This window comes from Chlorocebus sabaeus, chromosome 12, assembly GCF_047675955.1.
Source record: "Chlorocebus sabaeus isolate Y175 chromosome 12, mChlSab1.0.hap1, whole genome shotgun sequence".
Taxonomy (NCBI): Eukaryota; Metazoa; Chordata; class Mammalia; order Primates; family Cercopithecidae; genus Chlorocebus; species Chlorocebus sabaeus.
This window is the reverse complement of record NC_132915.1, coordinates 44,919,735-44,936,381: the sequence shown is the minus strand read 5'-3', so window position 1 is coordinate 44,936,381 and position 16,647 is coordinate 44,919,735. Positions and strand designations below refer to the sequence as shown.

General features: G+C 41.2%; 1 protein-coding gene across 5 annotated transcripts in view; it reads right to left on the bottom strand.

Annotated features, from left to right (window-relative positions):
• Nucleotides 1-16,418, bottom strand: part of CCDC171 (coiled-coil domain containing 171) — a 398,768-nt gene extending 382,350 nt beyond the window's left edge. For 2 of the 5 annotated variants that reach the window (XM_007969189.3, XM_073021619.1), the window contains exons 1-2: nucleotides 16,218-16,418; nucleotides 9,060-9,215 (exon numbers count right to left, since the gene is read on the bottom strand). In XM_007969189.3, the coding sequence (XP_007967380.2) occupies nucleotides 9,060-9,103 (44 nt within the window). In that variant the 5' untranslated portion in view covers nucleotides 9,104-9,215; nucleotides 16,218-16,418. The other 3 variants (XM_007969188.3, XM_007969192.3, XM_007969191.3) reach the window with 2 other exon arrangements.
• Between the last annotated feature and the right edge of the window lie 229 nt (nucleotides 16,419-16,647).

Sequence of the window (16,647 nt, the reverse complement as noted above, 5' to 3'; positions counted from 1 at the left end):
TGGGCACCTGTAGTCCCAGCTACTTGGGAGGCTGAGGCAGGAGAATGGCATGAACCCGCGACGCAGAGCTTGCAGTGAGCTGAGATAGCACCGATGCACTCCAGCCTGGGAGACAGAGCAAGACTCCATCTCAAAAAAAAAAAAATTAAAAAATTAAAAATCCCTGAAAGACAACCTAGGCAATACCACCCTGGACATAGGAACACGCAAAGATGTCATGACGAAGATGCCTAAAGCAATCACAACAAAAGCAAAAACTGACAAATGGGATTTAATTAAACTTAAGACCTTCTTCACGGCAAAAAAAACTATCAACGGCGTAAACAGACGTCCTAGAGAATGGGAAACAAATATTCACAAATTATACACCTGACAAAGGTCTAATATCCAGCATCTATAAGCAACTTAAATTTATGAGAAAAAAAAATTTTTAAGTAGGCAAAGGACATAAAAAGATACTTTTCAAGAGAAGACATACATGCAGCCAACAAGCATATGAAACAAAGTTCAGTATCAGTGATCATTAGAAAAATGCAAATCAAAACCACAATGAGATACCATCCCACACTAATCAGAATGGCTATTATTAAAAAGTCAAAAAATAAGGCCAGGCGCAGTGGCTCATGCCTGTAATCCCAGCACTTCGGGAGGCCAAGGCAGATAGATCACCTGAGGTCAGGAGTTTAAGACCAGCCTGGCCAATATGGCAAAACCCCGTCTCTACTAAAAAATACAAAAATTAGCTGGACGTTGTGGCGGACGCCTGTAATCCCAGCTACTCGGGAGGCTGAGGCAAGCAGAACTGCTTGAACCTGGGAGGAGGAGGTTGCAGTGAGCCGAGATCACACCACTACACTCCAGCCTGGGCGAAACAGTGAGACTCCATCTCAAAAAAAAAAAAAAAAAAAAAAATTCAAAAAATAATAGATGGGGGCAGGGTTGCAGGAAAAAAGGGAACACTTATATACTAATGATAGAGAATGTAAATTAGTTCAACCATTCTGGAAAGCAACATGGTGATTCCTCAGAGAGCTTAAAACAGAACTACTATTCAACCCAGCAACCCCATTACTAGGTATACACCCAGAGGAAAACAAATCATTCTACCATAAAGACACATGCATACAAATGTCCACTGCAGCACTATCCACAATAGCAAAGGCATAGAATCAACCTAACTGCCCATCAGTGACAGACTGGATAAAGAAAATGTGGTACATATACACCATAGGATACTATGCAGTCATAAAAAATAATGAGATCACGTCTTTTGTGGGAACATGAATGGAGCTAGAGGCCATTATCCTTAGCAAACTAACCCAGGAAAGGAAAACCAAATACCATGTGTTCTCACTTATAAATGGGAACTAAATGATACCTCATGGACACAAAGAAAAAAAGAATGGACTACTTAAGGGTAAAGGGTGTGGGAAGGAAAAGGAGCAGAGGAAAAAAAAAAAAAGGAAGAGGAGCAGAAAAATAACTATTGGGTACTAGGCTTAGTACCTGGGGGATGGAATAATCTGTACAACAGATCCCCATAGCACGAGTTTGCCTATATAACAAACCTGCACATGTACCCCTGAACCTAAAATAAAAGTTTTAAAAAAAAGTCTGACATCATTTCTCAACAAAAACACTGGAAATTAGGAAATAATGATGCCATGCCTGACAAAATTCCAAGGGAAAAATCTTTTTTTTTTTTTTTTTTTGAGACGGAATCTCGCTTTGTCGCCCAGGCTGGAGTGCCGTGGCTGGATCTCAGCTCACTGCAAGCTCCGACTCCCGGGTTTACACCATTCTCCTGCCTCAGCCTCCCGAGTAGTTGGGACTACAGGCGCCCGCCACCTCGCCCGGCTAGTTTTTTGTATTTTTTTAGTAGAGATGGGGTTTCACAGGGTTAGCCAGGATGGTCTTGATCTCCTGACCTCATAATCTGCCTGTCTCGGCCTCCTAAAGTGCTGGGATTACAGGCTTGAGCCACCGCGCCCGGCCGGAAAAATCATTTCTAACTTAGAATTTTATACCCAACAAATCACCATCCAAAGACAAGACTATAAGAAAGACAATTTCAGATCTGCCAGGCCTCAAAATATTTATCTCCCATGAACTTTCTCAGGAGGCTAATGGAACATTTACTCCACCAAAATGAGAAAGAGAAAGACATGGGATTCTAGAAGTTGAGTACTCAACACAAGAAAACAGCAGAGGGATTTCCAGGATAGTGATGGGAGGAAATACTAAGATGACACATGCGCAGCAAAGCACTTAAAGGGAAATCTGTTCCAGCAGGACTGGTCAAAGCCTCCAGGAGTGATTTATTTAAGAAGATGAAAACATGCCATAGCCGGGCGCGGTGGCGGGCGCCTGTAGTCCCAGCTACTCGGGAGGCTGAGGCAGGAGAATGGCGTGAACCCGGGAGGCGGAGCTTGCAGTGAGCTGAGATCGGGCCACTGCACTCCAGCCTGGGCGACAGAGCGAGACTCCGTCTCAAAAAAAAAAAAAAAAAAAGAAAACATGCCAGGTGCAGTGGCTCACACCTGTAATCCCAGCACTTTGGGAGGCCAAAGCAGGAGGATCACTTGAGCCCAGGAGGTTAAGATTGCAGTGAGCCATGATTATGCCACTGCACTACAGCCTGGGTGACAGAACAAAATGCTGTCTTTAAAAAAGGAAGAAGAAGGAGAAGGAGAAGGAAAAGGAGAGGAGAAGAAGAACAAGAAGAAGAAGACGACAAAAAACATATTGAGAGAGATTTAGGTAATTTGTTTGGAGCATGAAGTTGAATTCCTGGTAAGTTCATAGAAACTAAGTAAACAAACCAAATAAGAAAGCAGGTAATTATTAATCCAAGCAAAATAAATTGTAAAAGAAAGTAAAAAATGTCACTGAATACTACTACATGGGCTCAAGTTAAAGTTTTCATGACTACAATAATGTAAACATTGAATAACTAATCTAAGATTATAATATCACTAAATGAAGAGAACAGAAAGGGAAGCAGGCAGCAATGAGAATTAAATTATGATCCTCTGAACCAGGAAGTCAGTAGATAACACTTAAAACTAAAAAAAATCAATTAACAACATGAAAAAAAATTTTTAAGAGATAAAAAATACCACCTCAGAGAGTTGAAAAAATGATTCTTTTTAGGAATCTAGAAAGTGGATTTGCCTCAAAGAAATTAGTACTGCCGTTTTCTGTAATGACACTAAATAAACTTTATAGCACAATGGATTATTTAAATAATGTGCATACATAACTTTAATTTTTAAAATAAGACTAAAATAAAACTGAGATAATCAATGAAACCAAAATTTGGTTCTTTGAAAAGAGCAATAAAGTTAATAAACCTTTGGCTAGATTAACAAAGAAAAAAAAGAAAAAACTCATATTATGAAAATAATGAAGAAGGAAACATCATTACCATCTAGAAGGATTATAAGGGAATACTCTGTACAACAGTATACCAACAAATTAAACAATTCAGATCAAATGGATGAATTCCTAGAAAAACACAAATTACTGAAACTAACTCAAAGGAAATAAAAAATCTGGATAGATCTTTAACAGATAAGGATATTGTATTATCTAACCACAGAGAAAGCCCAAACACAGATAGCTTCACTGGCAAATTCTACCAAACATGTAAAGAAAAAATAATACCAATCTTTATATAACAGGAGAAAACACTTCCCAACCCATTCTATGAACCTGGCATTACTCGAATGCCAAAACCAGACTAAGTTATCACAAGAGGGGAAAACAGATTAATATCCCTCATGAATACAGATGGAAAAATCCTCAACAAAACATTAGCAAACCAAGTAGCTGGGCATGATGGCATCTGCCTGTAGTCCCAGCTACTTGGGAGGCTGAGGTGGGGGGATCACTTGAGCACAGGAGTTCAAGGCTGCAGTGAGCTATGATCACCACTACACTGGCCTGGGTGACAGAGTAAGACTTCATCTCAAAAAAAAAAAAAAATCGGGCAAACCAAATCCAGCAACATCTTAAAAAGATTATACAACATGACTAAGCAGAATGTATCTCAAAAATATAAAATTGGTATAACATCTGAAAATTAATTGATGTAATACACAATTTTAACAAAATAAAGAGGCTAGGTGTGATGGCTCATGTCTGTAATCCCAGCACTTTGGGAGGTCAAGGCAGGAGGATAGCTTGAGGCCAGGAGTTCAAGGCTAAGTGCCTATAGTTCCAGCTACTCAGAAGGCTGAGGCCAACCACTTAAGCCCAGGAGTTTGAGGTTGCAGTGAGGTATGACCAGACCACTGTAATCAAGTCTGGGTGACAGAGCAAGACCCTGTCTCTAAAATTAGTTAATTAATTAATTAATTAAATAGAAGACAAAAACTACATGATCATCTCAATGGATGCAGAAAAAGCATTTGACAAAATCCGACACCTATTCATGATAAAAACTATTAACAAACTACAAGAAAATTTCCACACTTGAAAAAGGACATCTACAAATAGCCTACAGCTGGCATCATACTTAACAGTGGAAGACTAAACGCTTCCTGTAAGATCCGAAACAAGAAAAAGAAATCTGCTATTAAAACTTCTAGTCAAGATGTACTAGAGATGTAGATGGTGCAATCATGCAACACAAAAGAAATAAAAGGCACGCATACTGGAAAAGAAGAAGTAAAACTATCTTTAATTACAAAGGACATGATTCTGAAAGAAAATCCTAGAAATCCACTAAGAAAAAACAGACTAAGGCCGGGCACGGTGGCTCAAGCCTGTAATCCCAGCACTTTAGGAGGCCGAGACGGGCGGATCACGAGGTCAGCAGATCGAGACCATCCTGGCTAACACGGTGAAACCCCATCTCTACTAAAAATACAAAAAACTAGCCAGGCGAGGTGGCGGGCGCCTGTAGTCCCAGCTACTCGGGAGGCTGAGGCAGGAGAATGGCGTAAACCCAGGAGGCGGAGTTTGCAGTGAGCTGAGATCCAGCCACTGCACTCCAGCCTGGGTGACAGAGCGAGACTTTGTCTCAAAAAAAAAAAAAAGAAAAGAAAAAACAGACTAGAACTAAAATCAATTTCAGCAAGGTCACAGAATATAAGATCAATACACAAAAATCAATTATACTTCTATATACTAGCAATGAACAATCAAGAAAACAATCCCATTTATAACAGCATCAAAAAGAATAAAATAAATTTAACAAAAGAAATGCAAGGCCAGGGATGGTGGCTCATGCCTGATCCCAGCACTTTGGGAAGCCAAGGTAGGAGAATCATTTGAGGCCAGGAGCTCAAGACCAGCCTGAGAAGCATAGCAAGATCTTGTCTCGACAAAAATAAAAAAAATTGGCCAGGCATTGTGGCACATGCCGGTAGTCCTGGCTACTCAGGAGGCTGAGGCAGGAGGATCACTTGAGCTCAGGAGTTTGAGGCCACAGTGAGCCAATATCATGCCACTGCACTCTAGCCTGAGCAACAGAGCAAGATCTTGTCTCAAAAAAAAAAAAAAGTGAAAGATTTTTACACTGAAAAATACAAAATGTTGTTGAAAGAAGTTGAAAAGCTAAACAAATGGAAAGACATTCCATATTCACATTCATGTAAGGAAAACTCAACATTATTAAAATGGCAATTCTCCCCAAATTACTCTACATAGTCAATATAATCCCTATTAAAACCCCAACAGACATTTTTGCAGAAACTGAAAAGCTAATCCTAAAATTTGGAAAGACAAAGAATTCAAAATAGCCAAAACAATCTTGAAGAAGAACAAATGGGAAAACGTTTGCTTCATAATTTCAAAACTTACTATAAAGCTACAGTAATCAAGACAATGTGGTTTTGGATTAAGAACAGACATGTATGCCTGTAATCCCAGCACTGTGGAAGACCAAGGCCGGTGGATCATGAGGTCAGGAGTTCAAGACCAGCCTGCCCAAGATGGTGAAACCCCATCTCTACTAAAAATACAAAAATTAGCTGGGCGCAGTGGCAGGCACCTGTAGTACCAGCTACTCGGGAGACTGAGGCAGGAGAACCACTTGAACCCGGAGGGCAGAGGTTGCAGTGAGATCACGCCACTGCACTCCAGCCTTGACACAAAGTGAGACTCCGCCTCAAAAAAAAAAAAAAAAAAAAAGAACAGACATGTAGATCAATATATCAGAGTTAAGACTTAGAAATAAACCTATACTTACACATGGTTAAGTAATTTTCAACAGAAGTACCAAGGCAATTCAATAGGGAAAGGTAAGTCTTATCAACAACGCTGCTGCTGGAACAACTGTCTATCCACATGCAAAGAGACAAATTTAGACCCTGACCTCATACCATACACAAAAAGTAACTTAAAATAGAGCACTAAATATAAGAGCTAAAATTATAAAACTTCTAGAAGAAAACATAGAAGAAAAATCTTCATGACCTTAAGTTAGTCAAAGATTTCTTATATACAAAACCAAAAGCACAACTCCTACAGGAAAAGAACTGATAAACTGAACTTCATCAAAGTTAAAAACTTTGTGCATTTCCATAGACGTTATTAAGAAAATGAAAAGTCAAGCCACTAAACAGGAGAAAAATGTTTGCATATCATATATCTTTTTTGTTGTTGTTGTTGAGACAAAGTCTCGCTCTGTCACCCTGGCTCAAGTACAGTGGCAGGATCTCGGCTCACTGCAATCTCCACCTCCCAGGTTCAAATGATTCTCATGCCTCAGCCTCTGGAGTAGCTGGGACCACACAGGCACACCACCATGCCCAGCTAATTTTCATATTTTTTTGTAGAGATGTGGTTTCGCCATGTTGGCCAGGCTGGTCTCAAACTCCTGGGCTCAAGCAATCCACCCACCTCAGCCTCCCAAAGTGCCGGGATTACAGGCATGAGTCACTGCACCAGGCCAGCAAATAAGATATCTGATAAAGGACTTGCATTCCAAATATACATAAACTCTTAAAGCTCAATAACATGAAAATAAATAACACAATTTAAAAATAAACAAAAGATCTGAAGAGACATTTCACCAATGAAGATATATGAATGACCAAAAAGCACATGCAAAGATGTTCAACATCATTAATCATCAGGAAAATTCAAATTATAACCTCAATAACATACAACTTCATACTCACCAAAATGGCTAAATTGAAAAAGTCAGATAAAAACCAGTATTGGTCAGGATATGGAGAAACTGAAACCCTCAACTATTGCTAGTGATAATATAAAATGATCCAGCCACTTGAGAACACAATTTGGCAGTTTCTTGAAAATTTTAACATAAATTTACTATATGATACAGCATTGCTGCGCCTAAGAATCTACTCAAGGGAAACAAACACATATGTCAACACAAAGACATATGCAAATATGCACAGCAGCATTATTCATAGTACCCAAAAAGTGGAAACAACTCAAATGTCTGTCAACTGGTATATGGGCATAATGTGGCATATCCACACAATGGAATACTATCAGCAACAAAAAGAAACGAAGTGCTGCTACATGCTACAATTTGACAAACCTCAGGAATATGCCCTGTAAAAGAAGCCACAAAAGACCATATATTATGTGATTCCAATTATATGAATTGTTCAGAAAAGGCAAATCTACAGAAACAAAGTAGATTAGTAGATTTTAAATAACTGTATCCAAATTGTAGAATTATAAAAAGTAATTTAGCCATTAAAAATTATGACAAGCTGGGGCAATGGTGCATGCCTACAGTTCCAGTTACTTGGGAGGCTGATGCAGGAGGATTGCCTGAGGCCAGGAGTTTTCAGATAGCCTGGGCAACATAACAAGACCCCACTTCATAAAAATTTTAAAATTATGATATATTGATGTGGCAAGAAGTTTCCCCAAAATTGAAAAAGCAGGATACTAAATAAGGTGAAATGTTCTAATTTTTATATACATATTTAAAATTAGCCAGGCGTGGTGGCAGGCACCTGTAATCCCAGCTACTTAAGAGGCTGAGGCAGAAGAACCACTTGAACTTGGGAGGCGGAGGTTGCAGTGAACCAAGATCATGCCACTGTACTCCAACTTGGGCGATAGAGCAAGACTCTGTCTCAAAAAAAAAAAAAAAAAAACTGGGGGGTGAGTAGCTTCAAAAGCTAAGTGGAAAACATTTGTGTAGCAAATTTACGAGTAAATTACATGTTAGTCTTGGTACTTGTCCCACCCACACGTCCTTGCTGAAAAGGTAGTCTAGATCAGTCCTTCTCAAACTAAATATGAGGAGGGATTATCTTCACCCCACCCCATGATGATTTTGTAAAATATATTTAATGCATTATTTTTAAAGAAATTTTAAAAACAGAATACAACCCCAAATGTTTTATTCTTAGATTCAGCAAACAGAATATTACTCTGTTACGTGACTATAAAAGTTTCTAAACATTTACTTTTAATTTCAGTACTTATTTCTTTGTAAAGCACACTTAGGAGAGAGTGGCACTACCCTACTTGGTCCAGTTTTATATTATAGACTCCACCCACCAAAGGTGAATGAACTAAAGGTAGGCACCACACCCAAAGGCAGAAATCAATGGTACAAAAAAGATGAGCAACAGCAATTAGGTGTTACTTCTCGGAGGGTAAACTGAGAGATACCAAGTAAGGAAGTGAAACAGCCATGGGAGCTAAGACTAAATGAATGCTTAAACATCAGCCATGAATTAGAGCTGGGCCAATGAAGAAAGAGGAATTAAAGCCACAGAGGTTAAAGAAAACAAAACAGAACTGTAAATAAGAAAAAATACAATGGAAAGATTTAGAGTAGTGGAAAAGAACAAGCAAGTCTCTAGTAACAGGAGGAAGTTCAGACACACGGACTTTTGTGGTCCAAATTAATAAAGGAGCACAAAATCCCCATAAAGTCTCTAGATTCAGTTCCAATTCTTATGAGGCTTCGTTCATGCTCCTTCAGTCCCACAGAATTTCTACTCCCCTTACCATCCCATGAGAATTCTTACAATTAGCTCTACCAACCACTGACTTCTCCCCGATCCTTGCAACTAAAAACGTTCTTCAACTAAAAGGAGAGACTAGAGGCTTACCTTTGGGTATCACCAGTGCCATTACTTAAAGTATTCAAATTCATGATGTTTTCCAACTCTTTCAAAATATCCCACTGTTTCTTAATGACATATTTCTTTCTTGGTGATTAAAATTGTCCAAGATGTCTGTGGCTTACAGGTTAGATGATCTAAGGTCTGTTAAAATAGTAAAGGATACAATAGCAATTTGAGTCCTGATAGTATTGGAGATTTTTCTTGTTTTTTGGCTTATTTATATTTTTTAAATTATTGTATAACACACATGAATACTGGTATTCCAAAAAGCTATAATGTTTTACTATATTTCTTTCAAAAAGGATTGGAAGCCGGAATCATGGTATGCACCTGTAGTCCTAGCTACTTGGGAGGCTGAGGCAAGAGGATTACCTGAGCCTAGGGTTCGAGGCCAGCCTGGGCAACACAGTGAAACCATCTCTAAAAAATATTTTTGTCTAATAACAATTTTAAAATAAAAAGGATTGAAAACAACAATGACAAAATGTTAAAAAGGTGTTCCTTATTATAAGAAAGAAGTAATGATGAAACTATTAGATTATTTTCTCAAATGAAAAACAAATTATCTAAATAGTAAAAAATTATTCTTGAAAACATAAAAAGAATATGCAGTGCCTATCTCTAGGGCATAAAATTTAGTTTGAAAGAAAATGAAGTCCAGGGACATTTTTGGGTCCCCAAAGCCTTTTTCATAAATGACACATCAAAGATGCCAAGGTACTCCCAACCAAAAGATCACATGATAACTTTCAAAGTCCTTCTCCCAAGCAATCAAAGAGGAAGAAGGGAAGTGAAGAGTATCTGTCACTTACTCTGGCCTACCTTTTGGAACCTTCTTCTACAGGAGATATTCAAAATTATACAGAGCCAAAGTAAGTTACTTTACCACAGTGTTAGGAGTCTCTGGGTAAACATTTTAAACAGAGAAATAACAATAATTAAGCCCAAATACACACAAATACAAATATGCCAAAAGGGTCTCCTGGTGTCCCTAGTGGAAGTTTGGAATCCTAAGAAAGACTGTAAGCTTTGGACTCAGAAAGATCTGAATTAGGACTCTAATAAATATCTTACAAGTATGTGGCCTTTGGGCAAGTTACTTAAAACTCTTTGGGCCTGTTTCCTCAACCATATAAAGGGAATAACAGTATCAATCTCATATATTTAAAATCCAGTAATATATTCAGCACATATTCAGTGCCCAGCCACCACCCATTTGTATTACTAAACACAGAACTCTCTGAAAAAATACAATGATCCCTGATAAAGGAAGGGAGTGAGTGATACTTGGGGTGATTCAGTCTAGGGGAAAGCTGTAATAAATAATTGATAAGTGAAATTGTAGGTGTATGGAGATATCTAGACCTCAGGGAGATCAACGAAAGAAGAGGAACTATAAAACAAATAAGCAGACTGAGATGGAGACTGTATCTCAGTGCTGAGAACTGACTAACAGCTCCTACATATAGATCCAAAAGATCTTTACAACAGTGATTCACGTGACTGATTGAACAGTCTGACCTAGGACAGAGGTTGGAATTTTGGCCAAGATGATGTGGGAATGGGGAGATCTCATCTCTCTAGATCTCATCTAGTCTGAAAGACTAGGTGGGAAATAGTGGTAGACAAATGAATCCACCATCATTCATCTACTGAGCACCTACTACAGCGTCAAGCACTGTACTTGGTATTTTATATATAGAATTGTGATCCTTACAACACTGCAATGTAAGGAGTATCCCATTTTTCTACCAAGAAAACCAAGACTGAGATTAAAAGTAACTTGAGCCAGGTGTGGTGGCTCACGCCTGTAATCCCAGCACTTTGTGAGGCTGAGGCGGGCAGATCACCTGAGGCTGGGAGTTCTAAACCAGCCTGACCAACATAGAGAAAACCCGTCTCTACTAAAAATACAAAATACAAAATCAGCCGGGCATGGTGGCACATGCCTGTAATCCCAGCTACTCAGGAGGCTGAGGCGGGAGAATCACTTGAACCTGGGAGGCGGAGGTTGCAGTCAGCCAAGATCGCACCATTGCACTCCAGCCTGGGCAACAAGAGTGAAACTCCGTCTCAAAAACAAACAAACAAACAAACAAACAAAAAAGTAGTAACTTGAAAAAGTTGCAGACTTACAGAACCAAGATTCCAACTCATAACTCTGACACTGAAGTCCAAGTTCTTTCTACAAGGCCACTGATAACACATGAAGCTGAATTGTAAGTTACATTACCTGAGGGTTATTATCCTCCCTTTTTAAGAAAACTCATCTGATTCAGAGAGGCTCAACTGTCTTGCCCAAAGCCATTCAGCTATTAAGTGGGGGGCACCAAGGAATCTCTATCAAACTCTTCAAATACTGTCCCAAAATCTTGTCACCTTATCACCATGCTCCTAAAGGTCAGACCCCAGGGAAACTTCCTTCGGAATGAAAGTAAGAGTTAGGGCCGGGCGCGGTGGCTCAAGCCTGTAATCCCAGCACTTTGGGAGGCCGAGACGGGCGGATCACGAGGTCAGGAGATCAAGACCATCCTGGCTAACACGGTGAAACCCCGTCTCTACTAAAAAATACAAAAAACTAGCCGGGCGAGGTGGTGGGCGCCTATAGTCCCAGCTACTCGGGAGGCTGAGGCAGGAGAATGGCACGAACCCGGGAGGTGGAGCTTGCAGTGAGCTGAGATCCGGCCACTGCACTCCAGCCTGGGCGACACAGCAAGACTCCGTCTCAAAAAAAAAAAAAAAAAAAAAAAAAAAGAAAGTAAGAGTTAGAACCTAGAAGGAATGGACCCTTCTGTATTTAAGAGTAATGTCCAAAGCACAAAAGCACGTACATTAAATATTCCTGTTTTGTTGAAAATTTTAAATACACACACACACAGGTGGCACAACAGGCATAAACAGACCTCTATTTATCTCTTAGGAAAATAATTTCAGATAGTTAGGGCCCTAATCATGTTTTTGTATATTGGGCAGAGAAGTGTGGGAAGAAGAAGTTATCAAACTTTTAATAAAGTTGTTTCAATAAAGTTAATCATCATACTTCAGTGCATTATTTTGGCATCTAACATCTTCATATCTGAATGGTCCTCTAGAGAGATAGCATCTTCCATAGCTCAGGAGCAAGTTTGATCTACTTCTAGCTCATTGATATATAACCAGTAGAATATAGCAAAGATGAAGGGATGCCATCCCTATGATTACATTATATAAGACTTTTATCTTAGCAGACTGAATGACAATCTCCTGCTGGCCTTAAAGAAGCAAAGTGTCAGGCCGGGCACAGTGGCTCACGCCTGTAATCCCAGCACTTAGGGAGGCCGAGGTGGGTGGATCACGAGGTCAGGAGTTCAAGACCAGCCTGGCTAAGATGGTGAAACCCCGTCTCTACTAAAAATAAAGAAAATTAGCCAGGCATGGTGGCGAGCACCTGTAATCCCAGCTACTCGGGAGGATGAGGTAGGAGAATCGCTTGAATCCAGGAGGCGGAGATTGCAATGAGCCGAGACTGCGCCACTGCACTCCAGCCTGGGCTACAGAGTGAGACTCCATCTCAAAAAAAAAAAAAAAAAAAAAAAGCAAAGTGTCATGCTGTGAACTGCCTATGGAAGAGGCTACATGGCAAAGAACTGCAGGCAGCATCTTGAACCTAAGGTGAAAAAAAGTTGAGTAACAGACAGGTAAGACAGGAAAACGGGTTTCCACACCAGCTATGCCTGTGTGTCTTTTATCAAGTCTTCTTTTTTTTTTTAATTTACTTCATCTTCCTTGCTGATATCAACTCCCGATAACACAGAGAACAAAGATTTACCTCTCTGTGTGTTCTAGGAAGACTAAATCAATGAAGGACCAAAGTTGATATGGTCAGTGGCTCAATTTGAACTATGATAGGATTCCCATGCAATTGAGCACAGCAGAGAAGGTGCAGTAAAACCTCCTCCCTCTTCTTCCACCAGGTGAAAAGGCAAGGAATGATGAGGACAGTCAAGTAGGGAGTTACAGTACAGTAATGAAAATGTCAATGGAATATGAAGCTAAGTTAAAGAACTGCAGTACCCTTAAAGAGTATTTATTTTTGGCTTTACTTGAAACTTCCCTGTGAAACTCCACAAAGTTAAAATACACAATTTGGCCACACTATGTGAGTAATTAAAAATTGCTTATGACATGCAACCAAAATCAGCCTTCAATACTTAACTATAAATATTACTTTCCATTTGAAAATATTCAATTGATCATTATTTGTGAACAAACTGTATGACACAAAGTCATTCCCTGCTGTCATCATTCCAACTGTCACAAAAGTCCCTTCTCCAGGCATTGTACTAAAAACTTTCTAAATATTATTTCATTTCACTTTACACCAACCCCAAGGGGAAGACAATGCTAATATCCATACTTTATATATGAGGAAACTAGGGCTTACAGATATTCAATCACTTGCCCAAAGTCACATCTCTCACATCTCTAGTGACAGGGTCAGGATTTACACCCAAGTTAGCTGACTACAGAGCTCTGCTGTGTGCCTTGCCATTGGCCCTCAAGACACACTTCATCCCATCCAGGGAAGCATGTAAGACCTCACTTGTCAGGGAAGCATTTCTGCTCTTTGCTAGAGATTTCTTAAAAATATCATTTTTCCCCATATCCAAACTGACAAGCCATGGTCTTCTCAACAAAAGATTACTCAGACCTTCAGTCAATTCTCAATCCAAATAGCACCTTCACAGGTCTGGACCAAAACCAGGCCATCCTGTAGCAGTGACAGATAAAGAAAGGCAAGGTTCAAATTAGCTTTTTATCTTAATGTATTAATAGATTAATCTTTTTTTGATAGTGGAATTGAACTAATCTCACCATTCCTACTAAAATAGATGATGGGATATTATGTATATCATTCATCAATGAGAAACATTTTTTAAAATAGATTAAAGGGTAATTGAGGCCAAGGGATCAGTGATCCGGACATCCTGAGAGGAGGTGCCAGCCAGAAAGGCGAATCTACTTGAGATTTCGGAGCCACTACTGGTAAAAAATTTTTCTACCTCACATCTGAGTCCTTCAGTTGGTCATCCCAAATGTACTCATCTTTTAGTGTGTCTGCTCAGATCAGAGGAAAAATGACGGATGGGTGGATGAAAAGATAGAAACTCCTATTACTGAGCCACTTACTATATGCCAGATACTGAGATCAGCATTCCTTATTTCATTTAATCCCTTCACCTCTGTAAGATTATTATGCACATTTCACAGATAAGAAAACTGAGGCTTGGATATGTTAAGTAATTTGTGTAAAAATATTCAGCCAGAGGCTGGGCGCGGTGGCTCACGCCTGTAATCCCAGCACTTTGGGAGGCCGAGATGGGCGGATCACGAGGTCAAGAAATCGAGACCCTCCTGGCTAACACGGTGAAACCCCGCCTCTACTAAAAATAGAAAAAATTAGCCGGGCATGGTGGCGGGCGCCTGTATTCCCAGTTACTTGGGAGGCTGAGGCAGGAGCATGGTGTGAACCTGGGAGGCGGAGCTCGCAGTGAGCCCCAATCCCGCCACTGCACTCCAGCCTGGGGGACAGAGCGAGACTCCGTCTCAAAAAAAAAAAAAAAGAAATCAGCCAGAGAATGAGAATTCAAATCCACATCTGGCTAAGTCCATCCTCTTTCACTAGGCAGTGCTGTCTTCATTAGTAACCTCACCTGTGTTGGAAGTGTTTCTCAGTATAGTTACATAATGAGCCTTTAAAGGGAAAGTTTGGTTCTTAACAACAAAACAAGACCAAGACCACGGGACTGAGACAACCAAAACGTTTTAGAATCAAATGAGACTTTAGAGACTAAGTCCATACTCCTTATCTGACAGATAAGGAACCTAACGACTAGGAAGGTTAGGTGATTTGCCTGCGGGGACGCAGCTCATAAATGGCTGAGCGAAGACTAATACAGAACGCTACAAACTAAGACTATGCCCTTCATCTTTCCTCTTAGCAGCTTGCACCGCCTTTGTTTCCTCTGCATTTTATGAAAAACCATGTTCATCTTCTGCTCTACCATTGTTTTGTTGAGAGTAGGCACTAGCTGTTAAACAAGACAAGTGACAAAAGCGTATGTTCTTTTCTCTAACATGAAAACCATAAAACATCGGTATGTCATGTATTCAAAACAGCTGGACACCAACTCTAATAAAATAAAGACGTATTTATCTTATTTACATAAAATGTATACATGAAATATGTATTTTCCTAGGATCAATATCATAATGGAATAAAAAAATTCAAAAAGCTCCATTTCTGCAGAAAATTTACAGCTTCGGGAAAACGCACAGCCGACTCAGATTCTGAGTCTCTCAGACTCTGAGACTTGGAGGACAGGCAGAAGCTGCAGGTGACAGTCTAGCACAACTCATTCTCGTTTATCAAACATTTGTAGAGTGTCTAGTGTGTGGCTGGCATTTAAAAAGGGGAGAGGGGCAGAAAGACGTGGTACCTATCCTCTAGGGGATTACTGATTCTCGGGAAGGAAAGCGCTCCGCAGCAGTAAACTAAGAAGCTCCAAGTCTCGGTCCTCTGCCTCCCCTCTGGTCCCTATCCGGCCCTCTGGTACAGCGGCAGCGATCTCTGGCTAGGATGCTCCACGGTGATCTTCCTCCAGGTGGGCGGGGAGACCCAGCCCAAGGAGCTGGAGGCGTGCCCCAAAGGCGATGCCAAAAGTCCCAGGGCCGCCCCAAACTCACTCAGGGGCCCCTACAACCCTCTCAACACCTCCCTCCCAGGTCGTCCGCCTCGAAGCGCCCACACCGTGCGGTTACCTCAGGGGTCTCGCGTGATCCATGCTGCACACCCAAGACCCCAAGAGCCGCTCGAAGTCTCAGGGATAGGAGGCGGCTCAGGCAGCCCACGGGGATAAGAGCAAAAACTGTAGGAACACGACGGACTCTAGGACCCGGGAGGAGGGGGACAAAGAGCAAAGGGGTACAAGAGGGGACGAGTCCCCGGGAGGTGAAGTTTACAACTGCCACTTCCGGAGCTGAAAACACTCGGCTTCTCTCGCAGACCTTCCCAGACTTTCACAGGTCAACCCAACTCAAGCCCGGCCCCGCTTCTTCCTCCCGCCTCCCGCAGCCCTCAGCCTGCAGCTCCGGGATACGTACTCCGAGAACGCTGGCTCGGATTGGAAGAGCCCGCCCGCCAAGCAGCGCGCCTTCGCTGAGGGACGAACGGGCGCATGCGCCGTTGCTGGGGAGCGGCGGGCTGGAGACCGCACGCGCTCCCGCTCCAGGAGCTCCGCGCTCCCGCTCCAGGAACTCCGCGTCCCCGCGCGAGGGTGCGCACTGCCCACGCGCTGCCGTGGCTGTTCAGCGTGAGGTGCACGCTTTCCTGTCTCAGTCGCCAGAGCCGTGTGGAAATGCGGATTTCCGGCTTCTAACCCCTTTTCCCTGCCTGCTGAATAAAAACTAAGAGATCGGATCCCAGATCCTGCTTCTTGAAACTGGTTCTTCTGCCCATCTTTAGAGCCACAGCGACGGTGGGCTGGTCTCGGGGCCTGAGCAGAAATTCTCTGGGCTCAGGTTCTGCCCAGCT